This window comes from Ochotona princeps, chromosome X, assembly GCF_030435755.1.
Source record: "Ochotona princeps isolate mOchPri1 chromosome X, mOchPri1.hap1, whole genome shotgun sequence".
NCBI lineage: Eukaryota > Metazoa > Chordata > Mammalia > Lagomorpha > Ochotonidae > Ochotona > Ochotona princeps.
The window spans coordinates 35,002,386-35,023,815 of record NC_080865.1 but is presented as its reverse complement, the minus strand read 5'-3'; the positions used below and the strand labels follow the sequence as shown (position 1 = coordinate 35,023,815).

Sequence of the window (21,430 nt, the reverse complement as noted above, 5' to 3'; positions counted from 1 at the left end):
GGATTCCTCCTTTTATTCCGGAGTAGAGACACATACTGCAATATATCTTCATTTCCCAGTATGCGAATCCCCATTATACTGTTCCTCTGTGAGGATATATGTGTGTATATATATAATATATACATATATATATATTATATATATATTTTATATATATAATTTGTTTACCTGTATATCTATTTGGTTTGTATTTTGCATGAACGTTGCCCTATGTCAGAGAGAACATATAAAATGGTGTTTTACAATAACCAAGTATCATTTCATAAAGAAGATGTAACAGTTGTAAACATATAAATACCTAAACGGATCTTTCTCTCTTGAAAACCCTCTCCTGAGGCTGCCATCTTCAATAGCTTTAATAAATATGCTTTAGACAAGAACTTAAAAGCAGAGAACTAAAATACATAAACCAGAGAGGTAGAAAGTTCAACAGATATGGCTGGGGCATTTAATATGCTACTTTTAGTAATAGACTGAACAAGTCGACAAATCAAAAGGGTCATAAAAGAATTTAATAACTGTAAAAGAGTTAGACTTAATAGACATCTGCTGAGTATTCCACTCAACAGCAGAACCTAAAGTCCTCTCAAGTGAACATGAAGCATTCTCTAGGGAAATCCATGTGTTAAGCCAGAAGACAAACATTTCTGTTACCAATTAGATGACCAAGAAAGTAAAAACACAATCTGTTGGTTGGGAGAACATTTTTTTTTAGATTTATTTATTTTTACTGGAAAGACAGATTTATAGAGGGAGGAACAGATGCAGAGAGAAAGATCCTCTGTCTGCTGGTTCACTCCCCAAATGGTCACAATGGTCAGAGCTGAGCTGATTTGAAGCCAGGAGCCAGGATTTTCCTCTGGGTCTCCCACATGGGCGCAGGGTCCCAAGGCTTTGGGCCGTCCTCTACTGCTTCCCCAGGCTACAAGCAGGGAGCTGGATGGGAAGTGGAGCTGCCGGGACATGCACTGGTGCACATTTGGGATCCTGGCATGTGTAAGGCCTGTATTTATCCAGTGAACTATTGTGCTCGGCCCTGGATAGGAGAACACGCTTAAAAACAATATGCTGCTAAGAACTTAAAAAGCAACTTGCTTGAAGGATTTATAAATAAGTTTTACAGAATAATAATAAAAGGACATTTGTCCAATTTTAAAATGAGCTCAAAGTTTGAATAGATTTTTTTCTTCACAGAGGATAAACAAATGAAAAGATGCTTAAAATTACTCAGCCATCACAAAAATGAAAACTAAGATCCCAGTGAACTACCATTATATACTCTCTAGGATGACTGTAATAGTAATTAGCAGTAACATGGTAAATAGCAAGTCTTGTCAAGAATGTTGGAAAGTTAAACCCTCATATATTGCTGTGGGAATAAAAAATAGTGCAGCTCATTTGGGAAAGACTTAGGTAGTCCCATAAACAGCAAACCAGGGTTGCCCTAAGACAATTTATCTATGAGAGTGCAGTTATCAGCAATTCCATTGAATTGGGTTTATATATGAAATAAATGAATACGTGCATTCACATAAAAACCTGAAAGCAAATATTCGTAGCTGTATTGTTAATATTAACCAACAAGTTGAAACAACTCGAACGTATATCTGTAATGGATTACTTATATATTAAAAACGGATGAAGCATTGATTACTGGTATATTAAATGAAAAAAATCAGTCATGGATGGCCACTTAATTTATGATTTGACTTATATGTGATATCCAGAATGGACCAATGCATAGCAGCAAAAAAATATATTAGGTTTGGATGCATCAGATGGATGAGAGGATGAAAAGTGAATTTAGGGTTTTATTTTAAGGTAAGCAAAATATTCAGGAGTTAGACAGCAGTGATATTTGCACAAATCTGTGCATACACTGAAAACCATTGAATTTTACACTTCAAGTGGATGAACTTCATGTTATCAAATTATAGCTTAATAAGGTTGTTTGAAGAGAGTAGCCTTTCCCTCCTCCATATTCTTTTAGCACACTTATTTTCGCTTGTGAATTTCTTTTTTTTTTAAAAGATTTATTTATTTTATTACCAAGTCAGATATACAGAGAGGAGGAGAGACAGAGAGGAAGATCTTCCATCCGGTGATTCACTCCCCAAGTGAGCCGCAATGGCCGGTGCTGTGCCGATCCGAAGCAGGGAACCAGGAACCTCCTCCGGGTCTCCCACGCGGGTGCAGGGTCCCAAGGCTTTGGGTCATCCTCGACTGCTTTCCCAGGCCACAAGCAGGGAGCTGGATGGGAAGTGGAGCTGCCAGGATTAGAACCGGCGCCCATATGGGATCCCGGGGTGTTCAAGGTGAGGACTTTAGCCGCTAGGCCACGCTGCAGGGCCCCGCTTGTGAATTTGTTTCAAATTTTAATAACTCTGTTGCCATCCATGGCCTGCAGAGGCAAGATATGCAGCCTGGTGTAGTCTGTATATCTGGAGCACAGAAGGATTCAGCTGCCACCTTTCAAATAGATGCGAAGACTTTGGTAGACATTGAGCTGTAGCTAATGCAGAACGTCACAATTTCATGGGTAAAATACAGTCCTGTGATGAGAAGGTTCTTGTAGAAAATGTGCTTTTACACTCATTAGATATCCTGTCTGAAATGAACAATATTTTCTTCAGGTTCAGCCACCAAACCCAGATTGTCAGGGAATGGAAATACATTTTCAAAATTGAATGATGAATATGTCTAGTATTGGTGTATACATGAGATTGGTGTAAATAATCGAGGTTTCTGAACATCTATGACTTGTTGTCAGCTGTGAGGGTTTATTGGTCTTGTGTGATCTCACCAAAAATTAGTAAACACATCTAGCTTCTGACACTTGACATTTCTACCTAGTTACAGAACTTGAAGAAGCATGCTGTGCTTCCCTGTGTCTCTTTCCTCATCTGTCAAATGCCGGTGACTATCTCAACTACCCAATATTGTGAACAGACAATGGCAGGATACCTGATGTAAAAGATACGAAAGCATGTAAAATAGAAGTCTGCATTTTCATGGTAATAATTATAGTGATATAGGTGACAGCTGTTGCTACTAAGTAAGGAAATATTAAATGCTAGGCGTTGTGCTGGACAGCTGACATGGATTAACTCTGATATGTATAAATTGTTTACATTCCCTTTTCATAGATAGAAACTGTAGTTGTTTAGTAAGTATGATTATAGATATTGCAGTGCTGGTGTGTGGTAATTGTTAATGGATATTAGCTTATTTTCCATGAATACTGTTTTCCTTGTCCATCAAAGTCAGCTACTGGTATTCAGAAACTACTCTGTCCTTAATATGTGTGTTGCAATGTAAATATTACATTTAATGAAAATGGGGTAATGCCTCCCACACAGTCCAAACTTAAGGCCAAAAAAGCTTCCATACTACTGCAGCCCTCATTAGACAGACGGTTATCTTTTTAAGATTTTGCTTTGTAAAGATTTATCGTATTATTTGAGAAGGAGAGTTATAGAGGGAGAGAGAGAAGGAGAAAGAGAAAGAGGGAGAGAGAGATGTCTTCCATCCACTGGTTCACTCCCTAAATGTCTGTATTGGCTGAGACTGGGCCTGACCAAAGTCAGGAGCTGCTTCATGGTCTCCCATGTGAGTTTAGGAGCCCAGCACTTGTGCCATCCTCCACTGCTTTCCCAGGTGCATTATCAGGGAGGATTATCAGAAGTGGAGCATCCAAGACTCGAACTTTCTTCAATAATGGTATTCCTGTGTTGCAGGTGGCAACTTAATGCGTTATATCACAGCTCCATCCACCACTATGCCTTTAAATTTTGCAGAAGGTAGAAACCAGTGCATTTCAGAACCCCTATTTCTTCCCTGCCTTAAAGTTGCGGGACAGAATACATAGCTGTTCAGTGCTAAGAGAGTAACAAAATGCTGTCACAGCCTTCTGTTATTGGGAGAGGGTAAGTTTGTTTTCAACTGGCCTGGTAATTCTTGTATGATAACGTTCCTTTCTCCTCCCCCTTGGCTGCTAACTCCAACCTATCTCTTTGCTATGCCTGCCTGTTCCCAGAAGAAAGCATCTGAAGCTCAGTGGGGGTGGGAGTAGGGTGGCAGTCAAGCATAGTTTAGCTCACTTTGCCAGAAACATTGCTATCCAGTTTTATGCAAGATGTGTTAATTGTTCTCTCATTGGTTTGTTCATTCATTCATGCATCCATAGATTTAATAGATATTTCACAGACACTAATTAAGGGCAAGCCATATGCTGGCACTGGGGATAGAACAATAAACCAAACAAGCCCCAGCTATTCTCAATTAACTGATAAACACAAGTGAGCAAGCAGACACCCTAATCCTGTTTTGAAGGCTAAGTGCCTGGTGCTTCTATATCATGGTTATAAAACATTTAGTCTAAGTCTCATCCTCCCTCATATATTGGGCCTTACTGAACTAAGCACTCAAGAGTCAGTCATTGGAGACTTAACTATGAAATTTCAGAATCTAGTGCCAGGAGCAGGACAACAAGAGTGGAATGAGCACAGGAGTCCAAAGTTGTGATGTCTAAGCCCAGCCCTGTTGTTCACTGGCTAAGTCACTTTGCTTTGCTGCCTTCTGTTTGAAAATGAAGTCAATGAAAACCTCCATCTGGCAGAGATTTGGGGAAGATTAATAAGATACTTCGCACTCATTCTCTCCTTATCTATTCTGTGTTAGCAGTATCTGAACTTATTTGTGTGTTCTTGTTTTATGCAGCACCTTCCTACCCCATTAAAATTATTTAGGTCATTTGTCTGAACTGGTTGTCACAGTATCTTCAGCCTGGCTTATGACAGGTAGCAGATTTCATCAACAGATCGATGACAATAAATGTTAAGGCATTTTTAAATGTATGGAATCCTGCACATCATTCTTGTTGTCATTGTTCTTGCTGTTAAAGAGCCTCCACTACAGTCCTCTTATTTTGCAGGCATTAGAAAGACATTTGGTGAATTAAAGAGCCTGGTATCTCCTGGCTGCTCCTTTGGACTAATCAATGTTTCCATGCTTCCCTTGGCTCATCTGCTTGCTCCACAGAGAGCTGTGCAGATCCCATGAGATAACTGCATGTGGATGTTTTTTATGTACTTAAAGAATTATACAAACATGAGTTTTAGAAGAAGAGAAAAATTTTAAAGGAAATTTTTTTTAAAAAAATGAGAGGTTGAGCAGGAAAAATGACTGATGTAAGGTAATGTGGTGGATTACTATCAAAATTTCAGATCATGAACTTCCAATCTTGTTTTTTAAGACAGATTTACAGCTACTGAGCTTGGATGAGATATAGCAAGCCTGCCTGACTGCAACTATTCATTATTATGGCAAAGAGGAAATAGTAGGGTACTGTTCCACAGACCACATGATCACCTGAAGAATGGAAAGAGCTTGTTCATCAAGTTCAGTAGTTAATCTGTGTTTATCTTACAGTGACAGTTTCATGAACTTCTTACCACTTTAATTTTTCCTACTTCAAAAATCTGTGGCATATTTTTCTTCTTAGATGTCACCATTGATTCTGTTTTATTCATCTCTGTTTTTCTGTTATTGTTTTAATTTTTTTAAAAAAGTTAAGGCAAAGTAGGAGTATAGCAAGCATTTCTTCTCCGTTTGTACCAAGGACAGAGAAAAATAACCTGAGGGGGATTGAATTAGATATGAAGCAGAACTGCATGACTAGAATATGAGAAGTACTGTGATCAATTTAAAAACATAGGACATCTTTGATATTTTTTTAAAAAGTATAAGACCAGCTTTCCTTTGTCTATTGCAGTTTATAATTGTTCAGGTGTAAGAATTGACAGTTCAGAATCAATCTTGGCCTACAAATTCAGATGCTCTTTGAGAGGTAACATGGCTGTTTTCAAACATCATTTCTTAGTTTAAAAGGGAGGAAGAAGAGCTGAACAGGAAGTTCTCAAGCAGTGTCTGTGCTGGATATTGGAAACTCTTCTATGGAGCTCACATGGTGGGCGGAAACTAGATGGAAGCATGGATTATTTGTAATATAAAAGGGTATAGAAGCTTTATAAGAAGACTAAACATCCATGGGACGTCACCATATCCCACGCATGGGGTGCAGAATCATGAAGGAGTAGGTGGTGACTTCTTTCCTTGAGACCTGAATTACAAGATGATGTGGCAAAGTGATCAAATTCTTGGGAGGGGGCTTAAGGTAATTCAAAATTGAGGGAGTGGCAGTGCAGTGAAGACATTGGGGCATGAAAAGGCTGGGTTAGATAAGGGGACTGCAGCAGGTTGCTATCAACAGCAGATCAGAGGGGAAAAGCTTGTAACTGTGGTGAGAAACGGAGCCAGAATAAGTGGTGAAAACTCTGCTATTGCTTTGAACAGGTGTCCTGAAGAACAAGTGGTTTTCATTTGGTCACTTCATAAGGTGGTTTATCCTCAGTTTCACCTGTAAATTCAGATTCAAAAGAGTCCAGGCTACATAGGAGTAGGATCAGAACTCTATATAGCTAATTAGCTCCCAAAAGAATTGTAATGTATCCGTGAGTTAGGGCCACAGCTCTATTTCATGAAGAGGTATGGAAAGGCAGAGGAGTCACAAAAGCAGATGATTCAGATGAGATTCCTCGGGAGTACTTTGGTTTTTATGGACTGGGGAGGATCAGACAAGAAGCAGAGACACTTGAACAAGAACGTTGCAGTTTTGTGAAAAGCCAGCTTATTTACTCTCCACTTCATGCATTTGCGTGTGTGGGTGTTGTGGGGAGACCTAAATAAGACAACAAAACTCTCAGAAATTAGTCACTGATTGATTGGATAGCAGTGATAGGTGGGGTATATTGAAGAAGTACATTACATTAAGCTCAGGATGACTCATGGTTTTCTGGGTTGTGAGTCATAGGGGATTACCATCCACTGCAAGGAAACTATTTGTATGTCCTGATAGTCTTGGAGTCAGAAAGATTTGAGTTCTAATCTTACAATCACAATATACTGTATATGGATCTTAGGGAGGCAGCCAAGTTTCTAGACCACAAGCTTCTCTTCTATAAAATAGGGATAATGAATCTAGCCCATTCATCTATTGCAAAGATTAAATGAGGTTAAAATATGTGGAGTGTCATATAATAGCTGAAACATAAGGATGCCTGAGTTATCAGCTCTTAATCTTGTGTAAATGTGATATATATTGCAGTAAAAATGGGGTAAAAGTTTTTCATCTCTTCAAATGACCCCTCAATTTATAATAACAATCATTCTTTTATTTAGCAGAACAGGACACTTTTCTCAAGTTGATATGATAGTTTTGGTTTACCTTAAGCCAGTTCTTACTGTACCTGAGTTTAAAAGATAGGGGTAAGCACTGATGTAGGTGAGTATAGGAATGAAACTGTTTTTCTGTATCCTGTAGGCTCTTTCAGCCAGTATGAACTGTCTAACCTTGGCTTCTTGGTTGTAGACTGAACTTGGAATCACATCCACATTAAATTGCTGCCCAAGTTGTGTCTGCTCACATAGTGCTATCTTCCTTCTTTGGGTTTCTGAAGTCCACAGATACTTGGCTGAACATTTTTCACATTTCTTAAGCTACACTGTTTTTCTCCACCTCGAAATTCCAAAAGAACTTAAAAGATAAATTCCCCTCCCCTCTGTGTTTTCACACATTTTGGGTAAGTCGGTGGTATTGTTGATTGTGACTTTTCTGCTTTAGCCTATTAGCGTCCTATATAAGAGGTAGTGTGATGATTGCAGAGCTCAACTGGCTCTAGGTTATGGTTCCAAGGAGGGAAATTGGGGTGGTATGCATATGACAAACAGAAATGTACCATTATTTGGAGTCTGTTAGGCACATTCTGCTTAAATGTCTGCTGCATCTGTCACATTTTTTTGAATCTAGAATATTATTTCTTCTGTTTTACACATAAGGAAATGATTAGCAAGGTTAAATTTGTTTTGTGCCCAACATCGCATAGCTAAGGATCAGTAGTAACGAGATTCGAATCCAGGTCTTTGTCCCTTCTGAGCTTTTTTTTTTTCTTCTGTGACACTGCAACTTAACAGAAAATGTCTTTAACTCAGAGCCTCATTCCCCTCAATTGTGGAATAAGGAGCTGTAACTCTCTGAATGATAGCAAATAATCTCACATTAGTCTTAGAATAAAAGACAGCTATTTAGGCCAGAATGTATTGTTAAGTTTCTCTCACAAGCCCTGGTGCATTGTAAAACACTCAATAAATATTATCTGATATCTTTCCAACAAAAGCATAGTTCTGTAATGAATGTGATACATTTTGGAGGCTGCTGCACTGTGTAATACTTTTATCATCTTTTAAAATGATACCATAGCAGCTGATGCTGTGGCGTAGTAGCTTAAGCCTCTTCCCGCCTTGCTGGAATCTGATACAGACGCCAGTTTGCATCTAGCTTCTCCAATTCCTTGAAAATGTGCCTAGGAAAGTAGCAAAAAATGTCACATATCCTTGGCTCCCTGCACCCATGTGGAAAATCTGGAAGAAGCTTCTGGTTCCTGGCTTCAGACCTGCCCAGCTCCAGCCATTGTGGCCATTTGGGGAGTGAAGGTCTGTCTCTATCTCTCTGTCCTGTTCTCTCTGTAAATTTGCCCTTCGAAAAGAAATAAGTAAAACTTTAAAAAGACTGCCTTAAAAATGATACTAGATTGTAGCACACTGTTACTTGTCATTGTCATATAGATTTTCATAGATTTCCTAATATCTGGGAGAATACTATGCATAATCAGACTGGAAATGCTACTGCACAATAGCACCCCGACAGAGGAATCACACATCTAAGTTCTAGTCTCAGTCCTACATCTGGATCACTGTTTTTCCTGATCAATTAACTCTGTCCTTCAAATTTGTTCCTGAACAATGATAAAGTTGCACTAGTTCAATGTGTTTCAGCTATGACTGCAAGTTAAAATAAGTTTCAATTTTGAATATTTTAAGAAAAAAGACGAGGAAGACGTGAGTATTTTAACGGAGCTCACTTGTGCGTTTAATGCAAAAAGGCAGCAAATCACTCAAGTAGATGATCTTTGGTGGCCATCAGCTCAGATAGTTAAGGAGAGGCAATGCTGTTTAGCATAATGGACCAGGTATGAGCTTCAGACTAAGCCAAGAATGCATGCAGATTTTGGCTCTGATACCAGTTGTATGACCTTGATTGGCCAATGCCTGCATGCCTCTGATGTTTCATTGCAAAATGGAGTTATACTGTGTACCTTGTACTAATAATTCTGGAAATTGTATTTTCCAGAGCTTAGTATATAGTAAGACTTTAGTAAATAGTCTCTTTAGTATCCAGAAGTTTAAATATAAGATGTGAGGAAAAATATTGATCTGGTAAGATTCAATATGTAAAGTAAAATCATAGGGTTTAAAATTTTTTTTAATTTCCTGTTTCCTTGAAGATAGAATCCAGAAACAGAGAATATGGAAGCAGATCTCATCTTGAAGGTTTGATAACACTGCAGAAACAATCTGGCTAGTCTTTCATGGCCAACTGTAATGGCCTAGGATGTCATAGGAAAAATGTTATATGATAGAAGACAACAGATGTGGTTTGGGAAATCCAAGGACATGACTGTAGTAAGGATTCATCTGTTCAGTGTCATTTCTGAGAGAAATGGACACATTTCCAGTAGGAAAGGACAGATTTGTCATATTAGTGTGACGCATTAGAAAAATGAGAAAAGAAAAAGTCTTGCTACCTGCCTTCCAGCTGTCTTGGCATATGGCTCAGTGATGTAAGTCACAGGAAAACGGAAATCACCAGTAAGACCATGACTTACCAATACACAGTGACAGGCGAGATTTTGCATGCTTCTGTATTGTGTGAAGAAGTTACTGCATGTTACGTTTTTTAGCAAGCTAAAGAAGTCATAGAAGAAATGAGGAAATACTTTGAGCTGAATTAAAATAAAGATATCATACTGAAACTTAAGAGATATCTAAGTTAAAAGAGTACTTAATGCAAAATAGCTGTAAATGACTGTATTAACAAGGACAAAATTATTTCAGGTTAATAACCTAAACTTTCACCTTAGAAAACAAGTATAAGACAAACAAACTAAAACATATAAACCAGGATGAACGTTTAACAAGATTTCGAGTGGAAAGCAATGAAACAGAGGATAGAAAACCAAACAAACAAATGAATGAATGAAATAGAAGCAGGCTTTATGGTGCAGAAAGTTAAACCTCTGCTTGGGACTTTGGCATCCCATTGAGCACCTGTTTGATTCCTAGCTGCTCCACTTACAATCCATCCCCCAACCATGACTGTTGCAGGCAATTGGGGATTGGACCAGCTGTGTGATTCAGCACATAATTATGCACTTCAATAGTCATATAAAATAATATATGTAGCATGTAATTAAATTATACAGTGTAAGAGTAAAGCACAGATGCTGATCAAGGAACTAACAACATTAACAATTCCATTGCTCAGTCCTACTAGAATGGATGCTCTCTGTGGGCTCAAATTTTGGTCCATTTTGTTTAATAATGTGTCCTCAGGACTTAGAAGCATGTTTGACATGTACTTAGGGTTTAATAAATATTTATTAACTTCGCTTATTCATAAAATTAACTTATTTGTAAAATGATTTACTTATATCTTCCTTCCTCTTCATGTCCAGTCTCCCCTGATAGATGCCAACTGTTCTAATTCATAGTCTGATACTCAATTTTTTAATGAATTTGATCCAGTGGAATTATATTGCAAAGGAACTGTTTGAGATGCCTTTTATACTTTAGCATCTGAGTTTTACCTGTGTCTATCTTTATTCAGTTCCTTGTCATTGCTCAATTGTATTTTAGGTAATTAGCATGTCCTACTTTATTTATCCCTTATCCCATCACTGGACATCCATAATTTCTGCTTTAAAAAACAAACCTTATGTGAGCATTCTTGCATATGCCTCCCGGTATGCACTCTTGCAGGAATTTCTCTAGAATATAAGCCTAGAACAAGGACTACAGTTGGAATGTTCATTTCTAACGCCCAAAGGTCAACCCATAATTCAGAACTGCAGTGTGGGAACTGACATTGTGGGGTAGCAGATAGAACCAAGGCCTGCAACTCCAGCATCCCATTTGGGTGCTTGTTCATGTCCTGGCTGTTGCACTTCAACACATCTCCCTGATGATAAACTAGGAAAACAATGGAAGATGGCCCAAAAGTTTGATCACCTAAAAACCACATCGTTGACTCAAATGAAGCTCCTGACTTCTGGCTTTGGCCTGTGGAAGCTCTGGTCATTAATGTCCATCTGCCAAGTGAGCCAGTGGATGGGAAATCTCTGTGTCTCCTCTCTTCGCTCTGTAACTGACTCTCAAATAAATAAATACATCTTTAAAAACAAGTGAGCGACAACAACAAAAGAACTGCAACATGTTCTTTATGCACATTAGACCAGAATCTGTGTTGTCCACAACATTTTTCCAGCCAGAGAGACAGAGCTAGAAAGAGAAGGGGGTAGACTAGCCTGGTGATGTCGATAGTTATCTCAGATCTTCAGTCAAAGTGAGGTTTCAGTAAGTGAAAAATTTAGTTTCCAAAATTCCCGGAAGTATTCCTCCTCATCTTTCTCCCTTACAGCCAGTTTTCACACAAGGTATACTTTATTAAACTCTTATCTATCAAACAAAATATTGGTGATTTTTTTCAGCCTTTCACTTACTGAAAATTTAGTTAATTTGACTTTTTAAAACAAGTAACCGTGCTTTAAATATGAGGAATCTTACAAAAATCCACAGAGAATGCATATTAGGCAAAATATGCTTATGGATTTAATTTTTTCACACCAAATTCAAATTACATTTTGATTATATTCACGAGATTTTCGAAGTGTCTTCATACTAGTATCAATGAAAATATTTCTTTAAAAGATTTTAAAAAGAAGAACACTTAGAAAAAGGCACACACTCTCCTAGCAAAATTTTAAGTGCACAACCCCATGTTATCAATTGTGGTCACAATGTTGTACAGTAGAGCTCTAGAATTTACTTATCTTGTTCGACTGAAACTTTATACCAATTGAACAACAACCCCCTATTTTTCTTTCCTCAAATATGCTTTTGAAAGGGACTTTTTACTTACTTTCTGTACGTTTTCATTTTGCTTATCTGTAATTTGTTTTCTAATCATAAAACCGTCATCATCATCATCTCATTTACGCATGCATGCCTCTTTAAAAAGCAACTCTTTGAGGTATCTCTTTATCTCTAGCAGACTGCACGGTGCTTTTTTTTAAGATTTATTTATTTTTATTGTAAAGTCAGATATATACAGAGAGGAGGAGAGACAGAGAAATATCTTCCATCCGATGATTCACTCCACAAGTTACTGCAACGGCCAGAGCTAAGCTGATCCGAAGTCAGGAGCCCAGATCCTCTTCTGGGTCTCCCACATGGGTGCGGGATCCCAAGGCTTTGAGCTGTCCTTTACTGCTTTCCCAGACCACAAGTAGGGAGCTGGATGCGAAGTGGAGCTGCTGAGATTAGAACTGGCACCCTAATGGAATCCTGGAGCATTCAAGACGAGGACTTTAGCTGCTAGGCCACAGCGCCAGACCCCATGTTGCTTTATCATATCATTCACTGGGTCCTTTCATATTTGATGCTTCCTTTCTTTCATCTCTACCAGATGGTATATTGCTCAGAGTGAATCACAATATCTTGAGCACCGCTATATCTCCAGAATGTAGTGCTATGCCTAGTCCATAGGGCTACATGCTAAGGATTGAACTGAATCCACTTACCTAATCTCTACTTTGAGTCTCAGAACATGATTCGTCGGTGGTTAAAAATCCTTTCTTAGAAATCGGGTTCACTCAGTATGAAATCCTGGCATTGCCACTTACTAGGTGCATGAATCTGAAACAAGTTTACATTATTATTCTAAGAATCCATTTCCTTGTCTGCACTGAAGGGGTAACAAAGGGCTTTCTGGCACATGGAGTGCCCAAACACATGTCCTTCTGATTTTATTTGAATAGTTGGTGTTAGTTTAAAAAGGGAAACTAAGTCATGCTTGTTTTTGGAATTGAGGATGCAGGTGTAATTTATATTAATGTAAATTGTTTTACAAACATTTTCTAGTTTTCCAATATTAAGTTGAATAAGAAATTATTTATATACAATAAAATTCATTGATTATATAACATACTGCTATTGCTAATCTTTTTATATAAATTATATATGTGTGTATATATGTATATATAATTGAATTTTTGGAAATTTTAGCTGTGTTGTCAACTTTGAGAAAAGTATCCAAGTTTACTATGTTCAGTTGGCACTGTATAGAAATTAACAGCCATATTGCTCTGGAAACATTAAACTTAAGTTTTTTTCTATTTGTTCAGGGTTAACACACTGTATTAAATATGTAAGGTCTTATCTACCTGGGTTTGATTACAGAACCAGTAAAGCATTCTCTAAATAATGAAAGAATACATTCCTTTGAAATGTTGAACTATTGATACATGTACATGGGCATACCACCACCACAGTCAAGACACAGAGCATCTCTGTCATTTCCTAAAGGTCTGTTGAACCCCTTAACAATATATCCCTACTTCTGATTCTGGCTCCAGGCAACCAGTAGTGTTGTTTTAATTTAAAAATATAATTTGCATATAACATTTTATTTATTTATATCATACAATATTTTGACACATATATAAAATATATAATGATCAAATCAGGGAAATCAGTGTTACAGTCAGATGATTAACATTCTTAGCATTTGCTTAAATTATAGATTAGGAGTAGGCTCCTTTCCTGAATAGCTTATGACTTGGCTGGCCTTGGCTTGGTGAACAGACTCCTGCTGGCTTTTCAGTTGCAGTAGAAAAGGGAAAACTTGTGTGGAAAAATGATAGGCCAATATAGCAAGCTTCTGGGTTTGCATTCCATCAGAACTTTTTGAGTACTATTTTACATTGGACTTGAGTAATCACCACTATTTGTGTATTGAAGATAAAGTGCTTGTAACATATAGCTTCCTTTGCTCTTGCCTTTTTAGGACTGTTCATAGGAGTTGGGAGGCAGGTACCTTTCCATGTTTTTTTTTTTTTTTATTATTCTGGTGACAGATATTGAACATGAAACTAAACAACCATTGGAAAATAATGGAAAGCAAGTTGAGCTTGGTGTATAATAGCACTATATTTGGAGTCCAAATCATCATGACAGTCTCCTGAATGTAACTATTTTCATCTCTACAATACATAGGAGAAAAGTAGGCTTGTCTAACAAACTTGTTACAAGACGTTGAAATCACCCAACATGGCAAATAGGCTCCTGTTTACCTTATTTCCTTAGTAAGAAAGAATTATTCAAAATATGGCAATTAAACTAGGTAACTTCTGAAACTTTATCTTTGCCCAAGAATCATACGATAATTTTAAAGGCCCATTTTTTGTGGTAGTTAAAATGATATTCAACATGTCTACACATCATTTCTCAACAAGGTTCTAAGACATAGGGACTTTGATACTTTTTGATACTTTATGTTTTAAACTCAAGGAAGAGGGTTTTTTTTTTTTTTTTTACAGAATTGAGAGATTTCCAAGGAAAATGGAAGCGTGGGTGGCAGGGCACAAGGGGTATGCCAATAAAGACTGGTTTGACAATCATGATCTTCACTTACGTATTCATTCCAAAGCTCTTTTATCCACTGTTGTCACAGCAACAACTCAGTAGGGGAAAATATCTCTCTTTTGACATATGAAATATGAGGCTAAAAAGCTAATAAAGAACACATTAAACTACTTTGATAATTGGTCTGCTTTGGCCATAGGTCTCCCTTTGAATAAGGTAGTCATAACGCTGAACTCATGCCATTTAATTGCTCTGAAAATATTGCCTAACTACCACTTCAGAGACCTTAACTTCAAGTTTCTTCACCTTATATTCACTCACTTGCAAAGAGCCTGTGAGATAGCCCAATCAAAGTGAACTTACCTAATCCTTAGGCAGGATCCAAAAGTGCTTTGTCTACCTTTAAATTCCCAGGAAAATTCAGCTTCGCACCGATTCGATATTGACATGCTGAATAATTTCTGCATACAATTTACTATTTGAAACCTCAGATTTCTACCTTACTATTTCTGCCCCAAACTGACATGTTGCATTTTTTTCCTTTCTGGGTGTGTGTCTTTCCAGTTTGGAGACTACTAGGGACCATGTTTTGCCCATCGACTATTACTTCCCACCACAGAAGACCTGCCTGATCTGTGGAGATGAAGCTTCTGGCTGTCACTACGGAGCTCTTACTTGTGGAAGCTGCAAGGTCTTTTTCAAAAGAGCCGCCGAAGGTAAATGGTTTTATACACTCGTTTTTATTTCCCTTTCTGATTTGCCTTCTGGCAAAAGCCATCAACCTTCCAGTGCCTACAATTTCATCATCTTAGGGACAGGATCAATTGGCAGGGCTCTCTTAAGTAACTTACAAGTAAGTGCAAATTTTCAAACTTAGCAGTATTCCAGTTTCAGGTGCATTGGTTTTACAGTCAACATAGGCAATAAAGATGGCTATTGCTGCTGCTTTTGAGACTCAGTAGGTCCTAAGAATGAAAGCAAACCTTAATGATTTGAAAAAAAAAATCACTCTCTCCAGGCTTATGCTCCATTCCATGGCCTGGTAATGGAAAAATCCCTCATTAGAGGGGTCAGACATAGGGTAACTCAACCTGAGTTTCCTAGCTGATTCTTTGTGGTTGCAAGACTGTTACTTAGCAAAAACCTCTACCTTGACCCCACAAAGGATGTGTTCTTGTTGTTCCTCGAGCCATCATTCTTTGCACCTGCTTCCTTCTGTTGATGCCCATCTGTTAATGTGTTAATAGTTACTGTGCAGGAAAGGATGAAGAATGAAAACACTGTTTTATTCTCCCCTGCAGACGTCTGCCCGTTGGTCCAGAACCCCGAACTTAAATACCATCATACATAAGACTAAGTGGGCTCAAATCCCTGACCTCTTAGTTTTATTTGGTTTAGAACACATCTATAAAGGTGTCTAGTTTACATACTACAATAGAAACTTCTGTTTCCAGACCTATTGTATATACAAGTACTTCCTTCTTAAGTATCCTGGGACTAAGCCTCCCAACCTGTACTAGGGCTTCCTCAATGAGCAACTGCTGGAGAGAAGTTTTCTTCCCTCTGACCATGTCCCTTTTAAATATTTATATGCAGTCCTGGTCTCCACTTTCCACAAAGGAGCTACTTCGTCCTTAAAATTCTCTTTCCCACTCACTTGCCTGGAAGTGCTGAGTTCCAACTCAGAACCTAAGCATTGAGCCTCTCCTTATGTAGAGCTAATAATTTTGAGGAGAGTTTTAAAAGATAGGTATGTAGAACTATCTTTCATCAGAAAGGTGCTGATACCCACTAAAAGATTGCAGACACTCCATAGCGTTTCATTGGAAGAAAAGACAGGAAATGAGTGCTCTTCAGCTTCTTATTGATAACAAATCATAATGATTATTATAGTTATGCCATTTCAGTTGAGTTATGGTCATCTGTAAAACAGAAAGTTCTTGTCTTTTTCCCCAGTCCCCTAATAAACACCGAGGTACCTTTTGGTAATTACCGGAAATATGCTGCATGCTTCATTAGCAGCCCATGGTGCTATTTGGCTCATAGTGAGTTAATCTGAGTTCCAGGGCCTCTGTTTCTGGGCCTAAGCAGTTTGGTAAGAGCCTGAGAGCAGTGCCTCCCTTTCAAGAGTAGGTAAAAAGCGATATCTGCCACAAAAAATCGTGAGGAGAAATTATGGAAACTTCAGGTTATCTAAGCTTCCCCTGGGGAGACCCTTCCCCTTCCCCATATGTTTTCATTAAGCAAGCAGTCTGTGAAGCAGAGAAAGAACCAGATAAGCCTGCTAGAAGTCACGGGTAAGCAAACTGAGACACCACAGTAATAGCAACCATATCAGACAGGAAATGGCATTCAAATAAGCAAGTGCATAAGTAAATTCAATAGTCAGATTAGATTATACTTGACACTGGCTGTAGGTTTTAAAAATCTAGGTCATCAAATTGTTTTTGGAAAACAAGGGAAATGATCACAACCATAGTGTGGAAAAGGAAGATTTTTATGTTCTATCACATAAGCAACATGGGAGATTCTGCCCAAGTTAGCAATGAAAAATGGAAACAGGAAGGACCGCTGGTGGGGCTGCCTGTGAGTTGCTGCGCTGTAACACCACTTTTGGGATATCAGAGAGTATAAAAGAAAAGAGATGGGGTATTGGCAAGGAAAATTGCCCAACATACAGAACACTTTGGAAGTCCATTAAGATAGAAGATGCTCCAAACTAATGTCACTTAGGAGAAGGAAACTCAGTAGTACTTTCTTTGAGAAGATAAGTCTTTGTGAGCTCATGGGGCCAAATTATTTTGACCATTTTGAATATGAAAATGGATTCCTTTCAAAAATAAGGCAGAGAAAACTTTTTTTTTTAAAGATTTTATTATTATTGGAAAGCCGGATATACAGAGAAGAGGAGAGACAGAGAGGAAGATCTTCCATCCGATGTTTCACTCCCCAAGTGAGCTGCAACAGGCTGATGCGCACTGATCCGATGCCGGGAACCAGGAACCTCTTCCCACGTGGGTGCAGTGTCCCAAAGCTTTGGGCTGTCCTTGACTGCTTTCCCAGGCCACAAGCAGGGAGCTGGATGGGAAGTGGAGCTGCCGGGATTAGAACCGGTGCCCATATGGGATCCCGGGGCTTTCAAGGCGAGGACTTTAGCCGCTAGGCCACGCCGTTGGGCCCGGCAGAGAAAACTTTTTAAGCTCCTTGACTCTTGGACTATGGAACCCAAATTCTGGTTTTGAGCACTTTGAGGAAGATGAGAATTTTCTTTCTTTCTTTTTTTTAGAAACACACAAAAACAACAATAAAGCAAAAAGGAAAGGATATGGGTATTTAATTTCTCCTCCCATCTTTAAAGGTGGGGATGTTTCAGCTTACTGCTATTTCTATCTATATTTGAAGGCAGGGTCTGTATTATCAACAGCATTTATTGACTTGCTTCTTTTTTTCTTTCCACTTTTATGACGCATCATTATTGCTCCCAATGGCCTTTCTGAAGGTGGTTCTGAACCTGCCTTGGTGAACTTTTGAATGTCACCTTTTCTGAGAGAGAGTATGAGCACAAATCTTTCTCTTCCTCATGGCTTTCTGTTGTCAGTTAACTCAGGCAAAGTATTCAGTGTTGATTATCACCTCATTCCTGACTCAGAAATCTCTGAACTGGGCACAGGTACAAGACTTAAAAGCTTGATATGTCAGACCAAAATTCAGTTTTAGCTCTGATGATTCATGAAGCATGCAGCTTTAATGCTGTCATTGGTACAGAGTTCAACTCACGATCAATTAACTGGTCCAGGGTTTTGTTTTGTTGAGGAGGAAAATGGAAATACAACCCATACTTTCTCATGGTCAGTGATGACTGGGGTTGTGGTGCAGGTGACCCCAGCCATGGAAAGTTCTGTGCATTTTTCTGAGAAAAAAACAATGGGATCAGGCCATGGGATGACATCACTAAAACCTAGATGATATAAAATGAAGACAATGAGTGTGAGTATGGGAGGAGAGTGCATGGGGGGGTTGGGCATGGTTGAATTGAATGAGAATGTGAATATTATTGAGGATGGTCTGTTGGTGGGAAAGAGGCATGAGGGGAAAATAATGGTTTGTGGAGTAGGTGGGGGTTGAATAAATGGATGAAGTAGCAAATATTTGATGCCAAGAGCACAAGAAGTCAAAGGAATATGACTGCAATATTTAACAGTAAGTATTAAGAGAAGTTTATTTGTATATTTTTAGAAAAGAAATTCCCTCCTTTGATCCTGTTTTTTTTTTTTTTAAGATATAAAATAAGGTAGTCTGCACTGGATGTTTTTTTTAAAATGCTATTTCAGGTTCAGATTTTTTGTGACCATTCTATAATTTATGAACTTCATAACCATTGTTTCATCAAACATGCATTTATAGCTCTGTGCTTCTGATTTGCCTTCCTAGCAGATGGCAAATCTCAGATTTTAATCAATTTAAAATCAATGTTCAGATGTGATTAGTGCCAATTAAGAGAGGTACACTGTGAGTGGGCAGCACTGAAGCCCAAGATTCTCGAGATGCCCCGTTGAGGCCACTGCTGGATAACTTCCCTTCTTTTCCATTTTCTCATCTGGAAAATAAGGATATGAAACCCCATCTCTACCTCATCATGTTTCAAAGAGGATTAATTAATTCATCATGTATGTGCTCAAGAATTTACTCTTCTTTGTCAGACACTTTCTAGTAAAACATTGGAGATTGTACATCCATCTGTTTTTGTACACATGGAGCGCTGTTTGGTACACATAAAACTGAAACTGCGGTTTACATTCTGAACTCACTGCTGTTTACAATAGGTTTCCAATTTAGTCTCCTTAGCAAATTTTATATAAGTATGGCTTTGATTCTCTCCCTTGATCCAGATTTTTGCAAGAGAAGACATGTAAGTGAACCCTCATTGAACTCTGTCTCTCTGCTAAGTCTACTCTTTCCCACGTCAACTCATGTGGAATTGAATGCTGCTTCTTGTTTGGAATCTTGCAGAGAATATTTGATGATTGTCAGGATACTCTTCACTCCATGATTTTTCAAGTAACATTTCCATGGACAAATTGATTGTGCTAGGAGAATCTGCTAGTAGCTTCAACAGAGCCTTGATCAAGTATCTTTGGTCAAGGAACTGACTGATGCTGACTTTGCAACTCAGAGATATTTTCACAAAGCTCCTGTTATCTTCCCATCTCTGATGTTCTTAAATTTCATTGGTAGGCTTTAAATCAAGAGTTGGTAAACTTATTCTCTAAAGGATCAAGTGATAAATGTTTTATGCATTGCAAATCATATCATCTCTGTCTCAACTACTCAGCTCTTCCTTTTTAGTGTGAAAACAGTCAGATAGTATGTAAACTAATGGGTGTGGCTGTGTTCCAATGAAACTTTATGGGTGTTGAAATTTGAACTTCATTTGCTTTTTGCATCCTATTAAATATTATATTTCTTTTGGTTTTTTCCAATCATTTTAAGTGGAAAAATCATTCTCATTATTAAGCCTTGTTAAAAACAGAAAGTGGTAAACCAAATTGGGCTTGTGAGTTGCATTCTGATAACCTGTGTTCCACATAGATACTCTGTCCTCCCAAATTTGCAATAGAAAATTTTATACTTTTGGAACTGACACAATGGCTCAACTGGCTAAGCTTCCAACTCCAAGCACTGGCATCCCTATAGGTGCCTATTTGTATCCTGGCTGCTCCATTTCACATCCAGCTCCTTGCTTGTGACCTGGGGAAGCAGTGGAGGATGGCAATGGCCCAAAACCTTGGAATCCTGCAACTGTGTGGGTGACCTGGAAGAGGCTCCTGCCTCCTAGCTTCGGACCAGCTCAGCTCCAGCCTTTGTGGCCATTTGAAGAGTGAACCAGTAAATGGAAGATATCTCTCTCTCTCTCTCTCTCTCTCTCTCTCTCTCTCTCTCAATTTGCCTTTCCAATAAGAATAAATAAAACTGCAAAACAAAATTTAAAAAGAAAAGCTTATGCCTTTACATTTTCCTGCTATTTTAGTAACTCTATACATTATCTAATTGAAAAAGAATTCTTCATGAGTAGAAGCAGTTATTTGGCATGGTTATTATGGTTCTGCTTCAGCTGTCCACAACAAATATTGGCATATCAAGGTTTAAACCCTAGCTCTACTTCTTATTCCACCATTCTGCTGATGTGCATGTTGGGAGGTAGCAGATCATGGATCACGTACTTGACTCTTTGCCACCCATGTGGAAGGCACTGATTGAGTTTCTCTCTCCTGGCTGTGACCTGGTCCATCCCTGGATCCTGTGGGCACTTGGCAAACCTGAGTTCCATCCTTAGTGCCAAGGTTAAATAAATACGTAATCCTGTTGCTTAACTTTTCTGTGACTCTTTGTGGATTATAATGGCTCACAGAGCTATTATAAGAACTAAATACTATGCAGCACAGCCTCTGGTGCCAAAAAAGTTATGGTTGCCTCGCCTGGAATGAAGCCTTGGTCATTGGCAAGCATGCAGTTATGGTGTCCCCTGTGTAGGCAGAAAAGAAATATGGGAGATGATATCTGTGGAGATTCTGTGGATAAAGGGAACCCTGGGGTGGTGTAAGTTTCCTAGCCAACCACCTCTCATGAATGTTACTTAATTAGTAATGAGAAAGACTAATAGCATTTGTGTCAGCATATTACAAAGATTAGTCTCCTCCTGTTTGACTCACAGGACAGTGTAACATTCCCCAGGCAACCCAGTATTTTCCTTATTCAGGGCTTTAGTTTTGAAGATGTCAGAGCTCTTCTGCTATCTCTATCCACAATGCGATTAGTTTGATCTCACTGGATG

The 21,430-nt window shown here is 38.5% G+C and overlaps 1 protein-coding gene across 1 annotated transcript in view; it reads left to right on the top strand.

Annotated features, from left to right (window-relative positions):
- AR (androgen receptor) overlaps positions 1 to 21,430 on the top strand; it is a 166,864-nt gene that overhangs the window by 84,733 nt on the left and 60,701 nt on the right. Inside the window, exon 2 of the mRNA XM_004595204.2 lies at positions 15,163 to 15,314. Within this exon, the coding sequence (XP_004595261.2) occupies positions 15,163 to 15,314 (152 nt within the window). The remainder of the gene's footprint in view (positions 1 to 15,162; positions 15,315 to 21,430) is intronic.